At 42.5% G+C, this 20,010-nt stretch overlaps 1 protein-coding gene and 1 non-coding gene across 5 annotated transcripts; both read right to left on the reverse strand.

Annotated features, from left to right (window-relative positions):
- Positions 1 to 219: 219 nt before the first annotated feature.
- On the reverse strand, positions 220 to 15,307 carry LOC110500461 (shootin-1). Of its 4 annotated transcripts, none has more exons than XR_016490304.1 (18): positions 14,978 to 15,299; positions 14,002 to 14,051; positions 13,766 to 13,826; positions 13,484 to 13,578; positions 13,029 to 13,209; positions 12,639 to 12,736; positions 12,471 to 12,552; positions 12,273 to 12,367; positions 10,488 to 10,634; positions 8,873 to 9,026; positions 8,605 to 8,734; positions 8,329 to 8,387; positions 7,281 to 7,337; positions 2,362 to 2,459; positions 2,207 to 2,236; positions 2,051 to 2,104; positions 1,535 to 1,709; positions 220 to 1,038 (listed from the first exon to the last, which is right to left on the reverse strand). XR_016490304.1 is itself a non-coding variant. In XM_036957886.2 (17 exons), the coding sequence occupies exons 1-17, from the start codon at positions 15,009 to 15,011 to the stop codon at positions 887 to 889; spliced, it is 1,695 nt and encodes a 564-aa protein (XP_036813781.2). In that variant the 5' UTR covers positions 15,012 to 15,307; the 3' UTR covers positions 220 to 886. The 4 variants fall into 4 exon arrangements, 1 of the variants encoding a protein (XP_036813781.2); XR_016490306.1 differs by having other exon boundaries at positions 8,601 to 8,734; XR_016490305.1 differs by lacking the exon at positions 7,281 to 7,337 and having other exon boundaries at positions 8,601 to 8,734.
- Positions 15,308 to 19,296: 3,989 nt separating this feature from the next.
- trnal-cag (transfer RNA leucine (anticodon CAG)) lies at positions 19,297 to 19,379 on the reverse strand. Its single transcript has one exon. It is a non-coding gene; the product is annotated as a tRNA-Leu (tRNA).
- Positions 19,380 to 20,010: the final 631 nt, after the last annotated feature.

Below are 20,010 nucleotides of genomic sequence, written 5' to 3' on the forward strand. Positions count from 1 at the left end.
AAGTGCCTAAATGGCAGCCGACACAATTCCTCTGTTGTGTGAGCTAATTAAGGCGCTAGGTCTCTAGCTACAAGGAGGTCCAGAGTGCAGAATGAGAGGAAAGGTAGCTGTCCACTCTTCAAAAGAAACAGTAGAAATTATTTTCTGGTGGTATGTGTATTTTTCATTCACTGGTACTGCATGTGTGCTTTCCATTTACAAATGGCAACTGAGGCATGATGTGAATAAAATATTGTATTATTTCCACTTTGAAGTATTATTTTTTTTACACAGCTGAAGCATAGCAGGTATTAGAGTGAAGTGACCCCTACACAAAAAGAGACAAGTATTCAGAGCATCGGGACAATAATGCACCAAGAATTCCACGATAAGAGCATCAATGCAGAACCACATTCTTCACACTCTTTGCTTTTCTCGTTGCAACATTGAATGTGAATTGAGAGAAATTCATGGATGGGTTATTTCTCACACCCAGCACAAGTAGAATATCCTTGTACATTCTTACTGCCACAGAAAGGTCTTTGCCATTGGCTTTACTACCCTTAACCTAGTGTTTCTTGATCCTGGTCTTGGTGATCCAAATGTAATTGTTTTCCCTAGCACTGCACAGCAGTTTCAAGTCAAACTCATCACCAAGCTTGGATTATTTCAATCAGGAGTGTGCTGCTATGGCAAAAACAGAAATGCACACCCCTTTGGGTCTCCAAAACCCAAAGATTAAGGTCAAGCCTTAACCCAAGCCACTCACATTTTAGTTACTATTATTATTAAAGGCAAAGGTTCCACATATACATCAAATATATGGACTAGCTGGGGGTACACAAGGAGAGGTTTGGGAAACACTGTGGTACAGTATCCCAAAACTAGTCATCTGTTTTCCCAACTTTCAGATGTTCTCCTGGCAGATGATCAGTTTTGATTCTCTGATATGGGAGTTCCTCTTCTCTCTGTTTTTCTGGAGCCTCCGGAGTACAGGGGTGCTGCCACTCTCTCCTGCCCAGGGAAGTGCTCCTGCTGCTGGACTGCCCGGCTGGGGGCCTGGGGGAAAGACATGGTATATAAGCAATTTTTTTATCAAAAAATAAATAAATCTAAAATATTGTAGGTAAGTGAAAAACATCACTACGGCTGCGTTTAGAAAGGCAGCCCAATTTAGTTTTTTTTTCTTTTGATCGATCACATCTTTTTTAACATCAGATCTTTTTCAGATTTTATCTGATTGGTCAAATGACCAAGTAGTGAAAATACAAATCTGAATTGGACTGCTTGTCTAAACGTAGCCTGGGTAGGCTAATGATGTGTTCTCCTGGTCCCTCGTTTGTTATCATCTGCATCAATCTTTCACTTTAACCAACTTTGACCTAAAACCATTTCAAGCCATCCACGACCAGGCCAGTCCATCTTTTAATGTAGTACCATCAATTTAATGCCCGTGGACAAAACAATAACCAGAAAGGACACTGCAACCCTTAAAAACCCAAACTGACTGACTGTCCCCCAATTCTTAAAACAAAGGATGGAGATGCTACTGCACCTTGTATTTTGGTAGGGGTTATGACAGTGGAGGGGGCGGAGCTGAGGGTGTCCTGTCCATCCGCCATGGCCCGTCTCCTTCTCTGTAGCACCATCTGTAGCTCTGCCTCCCCCACGTTTCGGCTGAACCTATTCCGTGACCATGCCCTCCTGTGGCCTTGGTGCTTTATGGTGTCCTAGTAGAGGTAGTACAGTAGACAATCAGGATAGGTGAGGAGGAGATTAAACCAATCAGGTCAAAGAAAAGAAGAATTCAAAAGTACAGTAAACCAATCAGGGTACATTATTAATCCCGTCGATCTATCAGACTCACTTCTCTTGTAGAATTGAAAATCCTTAATCTTTTGATTTTTTTTGTTGTTGTTGACATTCTTATTTAACCTTTATTTAACTAGGCAAGTCAGTTAAGAACAAATTCTTATTTACAATGACGGCCTACACCGGCCAAGCCCGGACGACACTGGCCAATTGTGCGCTGCCCTATGGGACTCCCAATTCTTAACTGATCCCATCTTACCAGCATTCCTTTCAGCTCCAGCACGGCTGACTTTCTCTTCTCAATCCTCTGGTCCTGTGATTGAAAGATTCATTTATTAAAAGCATTTTAATATTAAATAAATCAATAGTCTTTTATAACAATTATTATAATGAGAAAGGTATCAAAAGTGCTCACCCTCCAGGCACAGTCATCTTCTGATCCGACCTGAAATAGGAGACAAAATGTCAGATGTCTCACCACTGCAATTGTAGATAGCATGATTGATTGACTGATTGGTTGGTTGATTGATGATTGATTGATTGATTTATACATGCACTATCTAGCCCTACCTGTGGTCTCTGAGTGGGTCTCAGGACAATGCCTTTCTTTATCCTCTCCATCATCGCATCCACCGCTCGGGTCTTCATGTCCAAAGTAGGATCTGGCTCTGTTGGAGAAAGGGACACAACACAATGAATAGGCTACTTGAGCTGTGCTGTGTTGAACAATAGAACCAGGGTCTTAATTTCCCTCCTAAACCTGCCTTGAGTATCAAATCAAAATCAAATCAAATGTTATTGGTCACATGTGTCGAATACAACAGGTGTAGACTTTACAGTGAATTGCTTACACAGCAGTGCAGAGTTAAAAAGTAAGACAAATATTTGCTAAATAAAAAAGGAAATGTTAACACAATAACAACAATAACGAGGCTATATGCAAGTAGTACCAGTACTGAGTCAATATGCAGGGGTACGAGGTAGTTGAGGTAATTGAGGTAATACAGTATGTACATGTGGGGGAGAGGTAAAAGTGACTTGGCAATCAGGATATATTATAAACAGAGTAGCAGCCAAGTATGTGAAGTATGAAAGTTTGTCTATATGTGAGTGTGTGTGTGGCGTCAATATGCATGTGGGTGTTCTGCGTGTTTGAGCATATGTAGTGTGTGTGTTGGAGTGTCAGTGTAGTATGTGTGAGTGGGTGCGTAGAGTCAGTGCAAGAGTCAGTGCAAAACAATTAAGATAAAGACATCTGTGGCGCAGTGGTCTACTGCACTGCATCGTAGTGTTGTGGTGTCCCAACAGCCTTGGGTTCGATCCCAGGCTGTGTCACAACTGGCCGTGACCGGGAGTCCCATAGGGCGGGGCACAATTGGCCCACCGTAGTCCGAGTTAGGGGAAGGTTTAGCCGGGGGGTGCTTTACTTCACTTAACTCATCGCACTCTAGCAACTCCTTGTGGCGGGCCGGGTGCCTGCAGGCTGACTGCGGTCGTCAGATGAACAGTGTATACTCTGACACATTGGTGCAGCTGGCTTCCGGGTTAAGCGAGCGGGTGTTAAGAAGTGCGGCTTGGCGGGTCATGTTTCGGAGGACGCATGACTCGAGCTTCGCCTCTCCCAAGCCCGTTTTTGGAGTTGGAGCGATGAGACAAGACTGTAATCACGAAATTGGGGAGAAAAAAAGGGGGTAAAATGAAAACATTACAGAGGGGGTCACTGTAAATTGTGCGGGTAGCCATTTGATTAACTGTTCAGCATTCTTATGGCTTGGGTGTAGAATCTGTTCTGGTGCCTTTTGGTCACAGACTTGGCACTCCGGTACCACTTGCTGTGTGGTAGCAGAAAGAACTCTCTATGACATTGGTGGCTGGAGTCCTTGACCATTTGTTTTAGCATCCTCTGGTATAGAGGTCCTGGAAGGCAGAGAGTTTGGCCCCAGTGATGTACTGGGCCGACGCACTACCCTCTGTAGCGCCTTGCAGTCAGGTGCCGAGCAGTTGCCATACCAAGCAGTGATGCAACCAGTCAAGATGCTCTCAATGGTGCAGCTGAATAACTTTTTGAGGATCTGAGGGCCCATGACACATATTTTCAGCCTCCTGAGGAAGAATAGGCGTTATTGTGCCCTCATCACAAATGTGTTGGTGTGTTTGGTCCATGATAGCTCCTTAGTGATGTGGACACCGAGGAACTTGAAGCTCTCGACCCACTCTACAGCCCCATCGATGTGAATGGCCCTCCGTTTCCTGCAGTCCACGATAAGCTCCTTCGTCTTGCCCACGTTGATAGAGAGGTTGTTGCCCTGGCACCACACTGCCAGGTCTCTGACCTCCTCCTTATAGGCTGTCTTATTGTCGTCAGTGATCAGGCCTACCACCGTTGTGTTGTCGGCAAACTTAATGATGGTGTTGGAGTCGTGCACGGCCACGCAGTCGTGGGTGAACAGAGAGTACAGGAGGGGACTGAGCACGCACCCCTGAGGGGTCCCCGTGTTGAGGGTCAGCATGGCGAATGTGTTGTTGCCTACCTTCACCACCTGGGGTCAGCCTGTCAGGAAGGATCCAGTTGCAGAGGGAGGTGTTCAGTGCCAGGGTCCTTAGCTTAGTGATGAGCTTGGTGGGTACTATGGTGTTGAATGCTGCACTGTAGTCAATGAACAGCATTCTCATGTAGGTGTTCCTTTTTTTCAGGTGGGAAAAGGCAGTGTGGAATACAATAGAGATTGCGTCATCTGTGGATCTGTTGGGACATTATGCAAATTGGAGTGGGTCCAGGGTTTCTGGGATGATGGTGTTGATGTGAGTCATGTCCAGCCTTTCAAAGCACTTCGTGGCTACAGATGTGAGTGCTATGGGGCAGTAGTTATTTCGACAGGTTACATTGGTGTTCTTAGGCACAGGGACAATGGTGGTTTGCTTGAAACATGTCGTTATTACAGACTGGATCAGAGAGAGGTTGAAAATATCAGTCAAGACACTAGCTGGTCAGCACATTTTCTGTGTATGGGTCTTGGTTATATATCTGGCCCTGCGACCTTGTGAATGTGATCCCTGCACAGCCGCATAGAGGTTCTAGATAATGTTTCTAACCTCTCTGGATTACAACCAAACGATGATCAGTGTACCATATTACGTATTGGATCGCATAAAAATACAACTTTTACATTATTGTGTAGTTTTTTTTACCAATAAAATGGTCTGACGGTGAAGTGGACAGACTCGGTATTCAGATCCCTAAAAAAATGAAAGGAACTTACTACAACCAATTTTAACAGAAAGTTGTCAAAAAATAGATAAGATCTTGCAACCACGGAAAGGTAAATACCTGTCTATTTGTGGAGAAATTACCCTGATTAATTATTTAGGCATATCCCAGTTTACCTATTTACTTATGGCCCTGCCATTTAAGCAAAACATATTTCACTTTATTTGGAACAGACAATAATTATTTATATAGTGAATATGAGTTTGGGGGGGGCTAAATGTATTAATTATGAAAGCACTAAACCTCTCACTAAAAACATCAGTCATACATATCCAAGCTGTATCACAACTGGCTGTAATTGGGAGTCCCATAGGGCGGCGCACAATTGGCCCAGCGTTGTCCTGGTTCGGCCGGTGTTGGCTGTCATTGTAAATAAGAATTTGTTCTTAACTGACTTGCCAAGTTAAATAAATGTTAAAAATAAATAAATAATTAAAAATACAAAAATTATACTTAAACCTGAACTGGTTCCCCAGTAGAGTAAGAATGGCTCACCCCTTGTTCAAAAATGTCCTACTTTGCCTTTATCCAGATCACAACCTCTCACTTTCAGTTAATTGAAAATGGAACCTTTTTCAAAATGTCGCCCTTTCTAAAACAAGTCATACAAAGCTGGTTACAATTCCAGTTTTATCCTCCAGAAAAGACAGAACAAATATTACAACAAATAATATGGTTAAATTCAAATATAATAATTTATGAAACAATAAAACATTATTTATAAGGAAAAATAAAAAATAAAAAAAGGAAATATCTTTGTAATGATATTATGAATAAGAAAGGTAGAGTTATGTCACGTGCAGTTAACAAACATATATGAAAATGTTTGCTCTATCCAAAATGACAACCAACAGATTGCAGCATTACCGCAAAAATGGAGGAGGCAAGTGGACGGGGGAGAAGGTAGGGAACTTGTTTGTCTGCCCTTTATTAAAGACCAAAATGTGCCCCAATTTTTTTTATGTATCTAAAAACATATATGCCAGTTTTACTTGCAGACCAAAATGTTGACTGCGGTGCCATGCAGGTGACAAAATAGTTGGGAAGAGATTTTCAACCATGCACATGGTTTATGAACTAATACGCAAAACAAGGCTTGATTGAAAATGTAGTTTTTCATTTTAAATGATTATACAAAATTCTTGCCACAAACAGAATGTTATGGGGCACACAACCAACTTAGCTCTGCAAATGTTGCTATGAAGAGACAGAATCAGTAGATATCTGGTCACAGGTTCAGGAATGGCTGAAAAATCAAATCATTTATATAAAATCACCCAACAAATTGCACTCAACAATATAATCATATTTTTAGTAAAAACATGTATCTTTAACTTACAATCTGTAGATACTATGTGTTTACACAGGTTTGAAATTGATGTGAAACAGAAAAATATGGAAATCTAAAGAGGCCGGTTTACGGAGATAGGTGGGATGGACTGTGAGTAGCTGAGTGGTGCGTTTTAAAAGCTCATGTTCTATAATAGTTAGGACTGAAAAAACTATGTATCATGAATAAGTACTATCTATCTAGATGCAATGTACAGTATATAGAAATATCAAATTACTTTATCCTTGCTATGTAATGTCATGACTGTCCTGTGAGGATCCGAATGGGTCAGGTCAGACTGACGAGATTGTGACAGTAACCAGGCCTCTCTCTCTCCCACAGAGGGGAAATGGGGAGCTGCTGGATCGTCAACCGTTCACACTCGGTCGTAAATTACAAGAGAGGGAGACTCTCTCTCTTGTTCTTTAGTATTAACCAAAGGAATGTCTTTGTTCACAGACAGTTTTGCCCGCCCAAAACATCCAAAAAGTGATAATGGAACAATATTTCTAACATAACAATGTGGGAAATGGTCAGTGGGGAGCTATGGAAAACGTCATATTGTTTTTCATTTTGTAATGTTATTACATTTTCATCCAATATGTTGTGAACACATATGAAAGTGATGAAGGTATTTGTGTTAATAAGATTGGAATGTGATTTTAGTTTTCTAATGAGATAATAGTTTTTGATATTCTTTGCACATTAAGTAGCCACGCCCCGAGTGCGGTCAGAGAGCTTGTCAGAATGACGGAACGCCCCTTTTTACTAAGAGTGCATAAAGGCTTGAAAGAGAATCAACCTTTAGACCAGGAAACTTGAGGTGGAGAGCTGCACGTTTGGAATGGTTGACTCTTTGAACCTCAACACGAGGTGAAGAAATTAACTCACCTTCCTTTGGACCAGAGAGACGAAGAGTTGCAGCTCATGTCCATCGTGGTCCGAATCCTGAATACCAACACGAGGAGGAAGAGTCGAGAAGCTCACCTCAGACAATCACTGGTACAGCTGAATAGCTCTCTTAAGGCAAATATCGAGAAAAGCTCATCTAAGTGAGACTATCCTACTACGTTCATCACCAATGGGAACTGTCGACATGGCTGGTTATCGTCCAGAGTGAACCACAGTAGAAAACGGGAAAGGGGAGGGGAGATCCCTTTTGGACAATCAGAGCCATATAGCTGGAACAACTTTCTGAGAAGGTTTGGTTCCGACGAGATAAACGACGAACAAAGGCATTTCACACGTAAATACATTCATAATTTATTATTCCAAACGGGCGGTGGTTCGTGTGCAAGATATATGATTAATGTGAAGACAGTCCTTGACTGTACAATAAGTGTCCTTTTTCTCTCTCTCCCCCCTCTCCATCTATGTTGTAACAAGCTTTCATATCTTGTCAGTCCACTAGGGACCTTTGTCTCATGTAAGTGTGTGTGTGTATTCTGTGTTATTATTTAGTTAGCTAGTAAATAAATGATTAAACCAATTTGTGTAGTACTGAATAATGCGGGTTTTTGCAGATCCAAGAAGGTTACGATCGTTCAGAATGAGTATTTGATAAGAGGTAATGATTAATAAGATGGCTGTTTATTAACATTATAGGTAAAGACCTTATAGAGTTTAATTTGGAAGAAGGTAACTCTCTAAACAACTTCTTCCGTGGTGCCCCAAATCTTAATTACTTAATTGTTACATGATTAATTTAATGGGGTAACAATTAAACATAGTTAGTGGATTAAATAAATAACAGTCGTCAGATTAATGAATGTAAAGTCACGACAGTAACTACTGCATCTACAAAAAACAAGTGCCATGTATGTAAAATGCCTGTAGAATGTACATGTAACAACAAAAGAAAAAGCTATATTAACAAAGTTTATTTTTGTCCTCCGAAGAGGGTGGAAATGCGTAATAATAACATGGTAAGAACACTCACTATTCTTATCAATGTTGTTGGCTGACTCCTTCCTCTTGTTGCGAAGGACAACTAAGGGACTGAAGAGAGGAAGAAGAGAAAGTGTTGCAAAAGTTGTTTGTTTAATTAAATTAACTAAATTATTTAATCAAATGTACCTATGGGTATTACCATCACCTTGCTATGTAACAAAGGTCAACAAGTTTTCATTTTCAATGTAAGTTCAAGTTGTTTGAAATAGGATACCTCTACCAGCTAATATCGTGGTTATGTATTTATAGTATATAGAATACCTACTCAACAGCAGTACTGGAGGACGGTGGGGGCAGGGGTGGTGGAGGAGGAGGAGGTAGTGCAGGGGTTGAGTTGTCCTTCTCTGAAACCAGGTCTTTCTCTGCGTCTTTCAGCCTATCCTCAAGCTGTTTCACTAAAACGAAGAGAAAGTACCACCAACCACAAGTGTGTCATATTTGAATACCGTAAAATAGCATTTGTATGAATATTGAAAATGGGGCAAAGAGAAATACAACTGCTCACTGTGACCAAACTTCATCTGTAAATGTACCTTCCCCCTGAAGCTGGGTGACAGTGTTCTGAGCCTCCCTGAGCTGGGTGTCCATGGTCCTCCTCTCCTCCTCACTGCTCTCCAGTTGGCCTCTGACACATTGCAGCTCAGACAGAACACTGCTCTCTTCCAGAGCACACTCGGTCGGTTCCACCTTTGATAGTCATGTACAGCGACATGTATTAGACTTACTGACTATTTTTGAGGTTTTGTTGTACTTTTACCCCTTTTTCTCCGCAATTGGTAGTTACAGTTTTGTCCCATCGCTGCAACTCCCCTACGGACTCGGGAGAGGTGAAAGTATGGTGGAAATTACAAGATTATGTTATAATGCTGTTATTGCATCAAGTGGTTGTTTTATGCAACAGAATAAGCGGTTGTTAGAACGCTCATCTATGCGTGTTCTACTGAGGATGGGCCTCTGGAAGATTTACAATGTCTTTGGGGATACCGCATTCCAGAGCATGAGTTAATGTTTCTGTTCTATACCAGTCTGGGGGGCCAGACACTGGTCTCTACACAATGAGTTCTCGTGTTTTTACAGCAGAGACTGTCTGCTGTGAATTATAAGTATCTTTCATACAAATCTAAACCTTGTGACCCATTCCATACATCTGTTGCGTGTCATATAGACTGAAGGAGGATGGACTTTGCTATAAAATGCTGTGGCTCAAACCAGCTCTTTGAGTTCTCATTGATCACCTCCAGGGGTGATTACCAACCAGCTCCATTACTGCAGTAATTAAATAATGAAGATTGTTTTGAAGAAATCTTAAAAGTCGCTTCTTTTGATTACAATAATTCCACCACAAAGGTCAAGAGCCATGCGTCCTCTGAAACACGACTCTGCCAAGCCGCACTGCTCGATTAACCTGGAACCCAGCCGCAACAATTTGTCAGAGGAAACACTGTTTAGCTGGCAACTGAAGTCAGCTTGTAGGCGCCAGGCCCACCATAAGGAGTCGCTAGAGCGCAATGGCACAAGGAAATCCCACCCCTAACCCAGACAATGCTGGGCCAATAGTGCGCCACATCATGGGTCTCCCAGTCACAGCCGGCTAGGATCGAACCCGAGTCTGTAGTGACGCCTCAAGCACTTTGATGCAGTGCCTTAGACCGCTGTGCCACTCGGGAGACCTAGACCTATACATTTAAATGTAACCTATTCAGATCCATTGCTCAGGTATTATACGCCAACAAATATACTGTAGTTTCTTTTTTTACCCCCTTTTTGTGATTACAATCTTGTCTCATCGCTGCGTCCCCCGAAACATGGCTTAACCCGGAAGCCAGCCACATCAATGTGTCAGAGGAAACACCGTTCAACTGATGACTGAAGTCAGCCTGCGGGCGCAAGGAGTCGCTAGAGCGCAATGAGCCAAGTAAAGCCCCCCCCAGCCAAACCCGGATGACTCTGGGCCAATTGTGCGCCGCCTTATGGGACTCACGGTCACGGCCGGTTGTGATCGAACCCCAGGCTGTAGTGACACTACAATGCAGTGCCTTAGACCACTGTGCCACTCAGGAGGCCTAATATACTGTAGTTTCAAAGAGACTCGAACATTGTCTCTCACACACACACACACACACACACACACACACAAGCCCCATCTACCTGGTTTCGGTAGTAGCGTTGTATCTCCTGTAGGGTACTGCTGATGTGGGCCACCTGTTCCAGAGCATGTTGGAGCTGGAGACTGGTCTCTGAACTCTGCTGCAGCACCATGCTCTGTCTCTGGGTCTCCTTCTGCTTCACCAACACCTGCCAGTCAGTCAATCAATCCATAAATCATGAATCAATCAATTGTCAATCATTCATTTGCTTTTTCATATTCTGTTTTGGATGTGCAAGAGTTATGACCAGCATACAGTCATCAGAGGTATGACTAGTGGAAAGGGGTGGTATGAAGTCAAATTAAATGAATATGGAATCCCATACAGAATGATGCCAAATTCCCTTCCAGCAGCATAGATAAAGCTGTAATGTGAAGCTGTAAATGGTCAAATGATAGTGAAACTAGGTTTAACAAAACCGTTACAGTCAGAGACAGTGAGTTTAGGAATTGAAAGTTTGTGAGTCACTTTCACTTTTGGCTCCCACGAGGTCGAACACAGTGAAGGTGTCGCGACAGCAGTCATCTGTGTGTTTGACTACACATCATCATTACAGTTAACAAAACAACCAGTCCCATATTTACTCCCAATTACCCTGGTGTAAGCACTCTAAAGTCCCTATAGCACAAGGCTACTTTCACACAGCTAGGGACCAAGTAGGGAGTGCTGTTTGACAAGGGAAAGGGGCTGCTGGTTTCCACACAATATGCACGCACGCATGCACAGACACACACACACACATGCTTAGCTAAGTTATTTCCTATTTGAGGCCCACATCATTATTATGCAGCACGACACATGCGGAGAGAGAAGACCTATGAATGGGGAGTGTGTTTTCAAAACATGTGAAAGTAGACAAATAGAGGCTTCATACACACACACACACACACACACACCATCAAACAAATAATGCTTCGCATTGCATGAAGAGTAAAGGGGGCTGAGTTGTGTGGTTGTCTCAGAACAGTAGGGGTCCTTTTCACAGGTAAGGATCCCTGCGAGGCGTCCCATTATGTGCCTGTCTGGCAAATAGCGAACAGCGTGCACAAAGGCGACAATTGCCAGCATTCAATGTAAAGTGTCAAGCTAAAGGCGGGGTTGTGTTTAAAGCTATAGTCCCCGTTCTCAAACTGCCGCCGTGATGGGTGCTCATTATAAAGCGGGGGGGGGGGGGGCTCTAAGAGGGGAGACTACTTTTGTTGTCCTCTTAGACGCCCGTAAAAAAATAGAAGGAAAAGATAGCCACCTTTGTTTACAACAGGGCCAGCTGGGGAAACGTGAGCTGTGTGTGTGTGTGTGTGTGTGTGTGTATATGTGTGTTTACAAAGTGACCAGCCTGCCTGTGTCCCTTCCTTCTCACACCTCTTTGTATTTGTTTGGCTAATTTGTCCTCTTTAATGAATACAGAATGAATGGGTGTATCTACCCCACCTCCCTCCCCGCGCGCCCCACAAGTTGCCCCCTGTCTGAATGAGGAAGTGAGTGTCTGAATGAGGAAGTGAGGAAGTAGCCATGCCCTCCCTCTGTCCAATGCTCCTCCATTCACTAGGACTGCCCCCGGGGCCCTGGTTTAGGCAACTGCTGCTCTTTGTCTTCCTATGGCATGCCACCTATAGGAGTGTCAGATGGGTGCAAACTGGCACACACACAGACACACTGAGAAAACAGAAACACATACGCATGTACACAAAACGCACAGAAATGAAATACACAAACGGAAACACATACGCATGTACACAAAACGCACAGAAATGAAATACACAAACGGAAACACAGGGTTGTGTACCTGGTGAGCGAAGACCTCGGCGTGCTGTCTGAGACCCTGCTCCAGGTCCAGTTTCTGACTGATCTCTGTGAACTCCTCTGTCACTAGCTGGGATACTACGGGCCCACATACACATAAAACATTGAATGTGACCTTGGTATGAGATGAATGGAGCGTATATCATCAGGAACACTGATATGTGTCTGAGTGGGGTCTCACCTCTCTTCATCTTATTCATGTTCTTGTTCTGCTTGGACAGTTTCTTCAGTATGGCCTCTTTCTCCCCAATCTCTAGGGCCAACTGAGTGGCACATGTAGAAGAGTGGGAAACAATAAAAACTTATAAAGTTTTACTTAGTACACACACACACACACACAGCTATCTACCTGTTCTTCGAGCTGGCTCTGCTCTCTCTTCAGTGAATCGACCTGCTCACACAACTGCATCTTCTCCCCCAGCAGCTGTTCCACTGAGGCCTGCAGCTCTGACCATGATGGAGTGAGAGAGAGGGTGGGTGGGGGAGAGAGAGCGAGAAAGGGGGAGAGAGAGGAGGAAAAGGAGAGAGAAAGTGAAATGTGAGAGAGGAAGATAAGCAGGTATCTTATATCTCTTTACATTTTCTTGGTCGGTCGGGTAAAAGTACAAAAAACAATCCTCTCAAATCTCAATTATATTTCCTTGTCATACTGGTATCTCTCACTCATGTTCATACATTATACAGTATGTGTTCGGGATGGTAGTTGTTGTGTATGGTGGATCTCAGAATGTCTCTATACCTCTGATCTGTGCCTGTCCTTGCAGCACAGCCTCCTCACCGCTGTCGCCATCGGGGTTGGGGTCGACCCCCTGGTCAGACTCCAGGTCAAAGGTCATGGTGGCCATGTATTCAGGAAGCTTAGGGAGGAGTGGCAGCAGAGCTTGGCTCCTCCTCTTCAGAACCTTGTTCTCTTTTGTCACCTTTGTGTTCAAGGAGAAAGATATCTGTTAAGAGCAGTGTTATTTATTCCACATGGCGTGCAGGCTTTTATTCCCGCCTAGTAGTGATTCAACTTATGAACTAATCATTGAGCCCTTAATCATTAGCTGACTTGTCTGTGTTAGTACTGGGCTGGCACAAAACTTGCACACCCAAGTGGGACACTGATTGGTTCAGTGGATGACATCACTGAGACATTCTTTGGAGTTCCAACGCTGTCGCCTGACGAACTACAGTAACCACAATACACCCCACCTTGACAGCGAGGGCCTCTGCACTCTCCCTGCAGGAGCGTTCAATCTGGAACTGCATCTCTAGAACATCCATCTCCTTCAACAGCTGAGAGGATACTGAGGAGAGAGGGGGAGAGAGACAATGGGAGTGTGGAGAGAGAGAGAGAGAGAGAGAGAAAGCTGGTATTAGGCTGCTGGATGAATAGACTCCTACAATGTGTGCGCATTTATTCTCATTGCGGAAGCTTCATTGGAAAGCTGAGCTCCCACCATGTAATCAAGGATGTTGACTGGTGCAGCTCACCTTCCTCCATCTCAGACAGCTTCTGACTGGCCTCATCCCTCTGCTTTTCCAGAATCTCACACTACAGGACAGATCAAACAAACAGACACATGAACAGAGAAATCAGTCACATCTTACTTACTTTTTATTGCATAAGAAAGTAAATAAACAACATGCTTGGAGTTATTAGTATAAGATCTTGGGGGGGGGGGTTCAATAGAGGAACACTGGGGCATCACTGATGCTATTGAAGATACCTGAATATCTCCTTCATCTTCAGATGAGCAACTGCTTTCTCCACTCGAAGCTGAGAAAATTGAGAAAAAGTTATTCCAGAACAGAAACAAAATGTTCAGTTATTACCGCTCTGAATCATGAATAAGTGGTCAATAAATGAGGAAGAACGACATTCGAAACCAAATGAGTCAGGTTTTCACTACAGATGTTGGATCTTAATTTGAGCCAGTTTGCTACAGCAGTAAAAATAATTCTGCAGCAACAGGAAATGTGAATTATTATGTGGATTAAAATGAATGGACAGTTTAGTATGGCATGATGCAGTTTTCATATGGGAAAATCAAGTCAAGGGGGAAATTACAAACTTCAGAAGCCTTTTTAAACCTCAAATACACTACAAGTTTAACATCTCTTGCATTGCAGGAAAGTTCTCCTGCAAAGGGTGATCAAATTAAGATTTTTTCTTACTTCTGCAGTACTTTACAGGCCCTAAAAGAGGAAGCTCCACCTTCTGTGAGAATTACAGGAAGAGATTCCGGAAGTCTCACTTGAACAGGGATCTGAACCATGCCTTTCCCATAACCACCCAGGATTATAACTAATGGAAGCATTATTAACACATATCCTACCAAAAAGGTTAACATGCTACTTTTATGCAAAACATTGAAATGGAACATAGGCTATACAGTAGTTTATGGGACTGGCCTGCGCATTAGCCATATACAGTACCTGCAATAATGGGTAGGCTTTGTTGTCATCAAGCAAAGCTTTACACGAGGTTAGGGATATCAGTAATATTTCCATAATTCACATGAAATATCAGATAGTCACTTAAGTATTTGTCTAAATAAGTCCACGACACCTTTCTCACTACCACATTCATTTACCCTCAAATGCAGACCTAATTTCAAACAACAAAAGCTGTAAGTAAGGAATGGAATTTGGACCAGTTGATATACCAGTTTAATAATACCCCTGAATCGTTGACAGTCTCACCTGCAGCAGTGCTGTTTTCCCCTTGGAACGACATGATTACCCAGCTAGCCTCCGGTTCTTTAGCCTCTGGTTCTAGCCTAAGGTTCTATAGTCTCTGGTTCTATAGCCTCTGGTTCTGTAGCCTCTGGTTCTATAGCCTCTGGTTCTATAGATTATGGCTCTATAGCCACTGGTTCTAGCCTCTGGTTCTCTGACTCCCTGACAACAGTCTCCTTGTTCTGTTCTGACTCAGGATCTTACTCCGCCTTTGACCAGCACACACATTCCCACAAACACACACACCCCCAGTGTGTAGGAAAGGGAACCGAAAGTCTTGACTTGAAGTGATACAAGACGGGGGAGTTGTTCACACATACTCATACCAGTAGTGAAAAAACTATAATTGTGCATATTTTAGTAATTTAGCACAGGGTTTCCCAAACTCCGTCCAGGGGCCCCCCTCCTGAATGTAAGTTTTTGTTTTTTTCCCTAGCGCTACGCAACTGATTCAAAGTGGGTGGGGTTATATCCTTCCTGTTTGGCCCTGTCCGGGGGTGTCCTCGGAGTGGGCCACAGTGTCTCCTGACCCCTCCTGTCTCAGCCTCCAGTATTTATGCTGCAGTAGTTTATGTGTCGGGGGGCTAGGGTCAGTTTGTTATATCTGGAGTACTTCTCCTGTCCTATTCGGTGTCCTGTGTGAATCTAAGTGTGCGTTCTCTAATTCTCTCCTTCTCTCTTTCTCTCTCTCGGAGGACCTGAGCCCTAGGACCATGCCCCAGGACTACCTGACATGATGACTCCTTGCTGTCCCCAGTCCACCTGGCTGTGCTGCTGCTCCAGTTTCAACTGTTCTGCCTTATTATTATTCGACCATGCTGGTCATTTATGAACATTTGAACATCTTGACCATGTTTTGTTATAATCTCCACCCGGCACAGCCAGAAGAGGACTGGCCACCCCACATAGCCTGGTTCCTCTCTAGGTTTCTTCCTAGGTTTTGGCCTTTCTAGGGAGTTTTTCCTAGCCACCGTGCTTCTTCACCTGCATTGCTTGCTGTTTGGGGTTTTAGGCTGGGTTTCTGTACAGCACTTTGAGATATCAGCTGATGTACGAAGGGCTATATAAAATAAATTTGATTGATTGATTCAAATAACCAACTCATCATCAAGTTTTGATTATTTGAATCACCTTTGTAGTATTAGGGCAAAAACCAGACCAAGAAACCCTTATTTAGCAGACACTCTTATCCTAAGCGACTTAAAGTGGTGAGTGCATCCATTTTTCCCCCCTCTTCTGGTTCCCCATGAGGGTCAAACCCACAACCTCAGTGTTGCGAGGACCATGCTCTACCAACTGAGCCACACAGGTCCACATTTTAAGGTTAGGACCACTACATTGAATTCTTCCATCCTAACATTGTCATCGATGACATCTCTGCATGTCCTTAAAATATCACCTTCTTCCACTAAACACCTGAAGTATCCCCAGCCTCAGTAAGAAATTGTGCACTCCAGTTGACATCTCTTTGTCTTTGTAAATCTACAGTAAAATCAAAGTGTGTCTGTCAGGAGAAGCCATTCCTGGTATCTTCATATTACAGTAGAGGAACATATTGTGTGCGAACCAAATGGCACCTTATTCCCTATGTAGTGCACTACTTTTGAACTTGACCCATTGGGCTTTGGTCAAAAGTAGTCCACTAGATATGGGATAGGGTGCTATTTGGGACACAACCCTTGACCTCTGTTTGCAGTCTTAACAGAGATCTGCCATTAAAAACTTTTAAAAATCATCCTGGAAATGACATGACATAGATTGGGAAGAGGAACCCTCAATTATTCACTCACACACACACACACACACACACACACACACACACACACACACACACACACACACACACACACACACACACACACACACACACACAACCAATTACTCAGACTATTCTCCCCCATGTTATTTATTCATAATCCCTAGAGTGGATATTGTTGTTTTTAGCAGCACACAACTTCACAGGGACCAGGCCTATATCTGGTAAGGGCAGAGACCTCAGTTCCAGCCCTGATGTTCGGATTAATAATAAAACAACGTGTAATAAATACCAGCATTGTGAAGGGAAAGACTGAATTCAGCAACAATCAACCCAAAAAGAACAGTACTGACTGTCATACTTTTCAGCAGTAGAATGATTTTCCAGTACTGATAGACTGACCCATGGCGCTACTTTAAAACTGGTTGGATGGTCTCATTCGCCATCCTGAGAGATTGGGTGTGGTGGGACGCTGCAGCACTTAGCCTCTGTTCTCTCCGGGAGAGTTTTTATTGTGAGGTTTTTGTGAGAATGGATTGCAGTGGCTTGGGTAGCGTAGCTACATTGCAACCAAACGTCATTGTGAACGTCATTACTTTGCAAACAGACCCACAATAACCATGGCACAAATATAACACAAAACTAGAGGGAGTGGGACACACTATGAAACAACTCGTGCTTTTGATTTATCAAACATGCGTTTACCTCATCTCTTACACTATAAACCATTGTAAATGTGCCAAAATGTTTTGTTTTTTTAACACATAGGTTTCTAGATCAATAACAAACATTTATGGTTTTGATAAATGTGATTTTGATCACGATGCCCCCCTCCCCCCCAGGCTTGTAGATCTGTCTGTCACCGTGGATACGTGGCCCCCAGGCTTGTAGATCTGTCTGTCACCGTGGATACGTGGCCCCCAGGCTTGTAGATCTGTCTGTCACCGTGGATACGTGGCACTTTGTTACATCAATTACAGAAGGGTGATAAAGGTGACATTGTCACATAATATCATGGCTGTCTGTTGGCATTAGCAGGGGACATTATCCCAGGGAAAGACTTGTGGAGCACTACTGGGCGCATAAACAAATGTGGAACAAATAGGTGGAGAGAGCATAGTGAGGTGTAGGCCTGACCTTAGTTGACCTGCTAGTTATTAAAAACTGTTATATGTTTTTCCTGAATCACTAATGAGTTGGTAACGTTTAACACAGAGAAAGGCTGGCACAGTTGAATATAGTCACAAAGTCACTATTAGCCTGCCCCCCCCCCATACACATTGTCAATCGAAAGAATCTGACCCATCCACCGTTCTTTTTCGCTCCTATTTGTACGTTTTGTAATCGTTGTAAAGACTGATTCCATGCATTAGAGCATTACCTATCTTTTATCAAAGCAAACCATTGTGACACATTCGATTCATTATTTTAAAGCCATAACCATCATGGAATTCATTGAATAAAATGTTATCGCTTTGGATGGATCACAAGGTGATCAGAACTATTCATGGTTCTACACCTTTGTGGTTGATAAAAGGCATGCAATTATAACAATTGTAAGAGGTTGTCCATGGCCAATTTCTAGAAGTTCCATAAAAAAATGTAGTTTTACAATTAGGCTGTTCGACCAACTCATCTAATATTTTTGCATACAAAATAAGACTATTTACATTGATTGCTGCAAAATAAATATACATGTTGTTGCTGTTTTCAGATGTTTTTTGTTAGTTGTATAACTATTTATTTATACATCTTTGTTTATTGAAACATGGAGTATATATATATATATATATATATATATATATATATAAATAAATAACTGACTTGCCTAATTAAATCAAGGTAAAATAAAAATATATATATGAAAATACTTTTTTGCATCAATATGTTCAAATAAACGAATTATAAGATTAATAACTATACAAACATTTATTCAGACCGTGCAACGATCGTCTTCGGGAGAAAGAGAGGAGGACCAAAGCGCAGCGTGGTAAGTGTTCATGATGATTTTTAATAGAAACGAACTGAACACTGAAATACAAAACAATAAACGATGTGAACAAAACGAAAACCGAAACAGCACACTCACACGGAAACAAACACCCAACAACCAAAAGTGAAACCCAGGCTACCTAAGTATGATTCTCAATCAGAGACAACTAACGACACCTGCCTCTGATTGAGAACCATACTAGGCCGAACACAAAAACCAACATAGAAAAACAAACAGACTGCCCACCCCAACTCACGCCCTGACCATACTAAAACAAAGAATAAAATAACAGAACTATGGTCAGAACGTGACAGACAGCCTGGTGAAGATATTGGCCTACACCAATTATTGCAATAGTTATTGCACAAGACAAAATATGAATTAATTATAATTCTGAACTTGATTGATTTCTCATCTTTATGTTGATTATGTAACACGAATAAATGTTGCGCAATGAAACGAATAGAGGTTAAGAAATACGAGAAATTAGCTTTATCATTCTATCTATTTTCTCAGAATTTGCGCAAAAGTAATTGTCAGAAGTGGGATTCGAACCCACGCCTCCAGGGGAGACTGCGACCTGAACGCAGCGCCTTAGACCGCTCGGCCATCCTGACACACGAATCTATACAAAATGTTGCAAACATGATTGCTTTTGATCAGCACGTGTTTTAACACACTGGGACTGTTTGTTCATCCTTTTGAGAGTCTGAACATTGACATTATGTTATCAAAACATATATTAGCGACTGTCTCTGCTAGAAATGTTTACGTTGGGAATCAACACTGGGGTCTATCTGGCGATTTCAGAACCGAATTCAATGGAATGAGATATGTTACTACTGGACTAGACTAAAAACGTGCTACGATGGATAATTTAGTTAATAATATAAATGAACCCATTTTCATGGTCTATTTTTATTATAGGCCAACATTTTCTATTTTTAATAACAAGCGTACCATGTCTTGTTTTTGACTTCACCATTTGGATGCCATATGGACTCAACATCAGGGGTGAGAAGTTGCATTGTTGGATAAATGAACTTGTGAACTGTTTGTTTATTATCTCCATCATGTCTTGTCTGGGCCAGCTAGCCTTAAAGGGATAGTTCAGCGATTTTACATCCATCCTCACTTGATGTATTCAGACTGCTCACAACAAAACAACGTATTTGTTATCCTCAAATCTCTCCATTACTCAATCATCTGGGATCCTAACCAATCCCGCCCTTTCCTGGCCCTGCCCAT

Source organism: Oncorhynchus mykiss, chromosome 21 (assembly GCF_057628025.1).
Source record: "Oncorhynchus mykiss isolate SJ-2025 chromosome 21, ASM5762802v1, whole genome shotgun sequence".
NCBI lineage: Eukaryota > Metazoa > Chordata > Actinopteri > Salmoniformes > Salmonidae > Oncorhynchus > Oncorhynchus mykiss.

Coding starts and splice junctions, on each gene's coding strand:
- LOC110500461 (XM_036957886.2), bottom strand. CDS start 15,011: ATGTCGTTCCAAGGGGAAAACAGCACTGCTGCAG. Junction 12,553..12,638: donor AGAGCCAGCTCGAAGAACAG/GTAGATAGCTGT, acceptor TGTGCCACTCAG/TTGGCCCTAGAGATTGGGGA. Junction 2,460..8,328: donor CAACAACATTGATAAGAATA/GTGAGTGTTCTT, acceptor TTTCTCCAACAG/AGCCAGATCCTACTTTGGAC.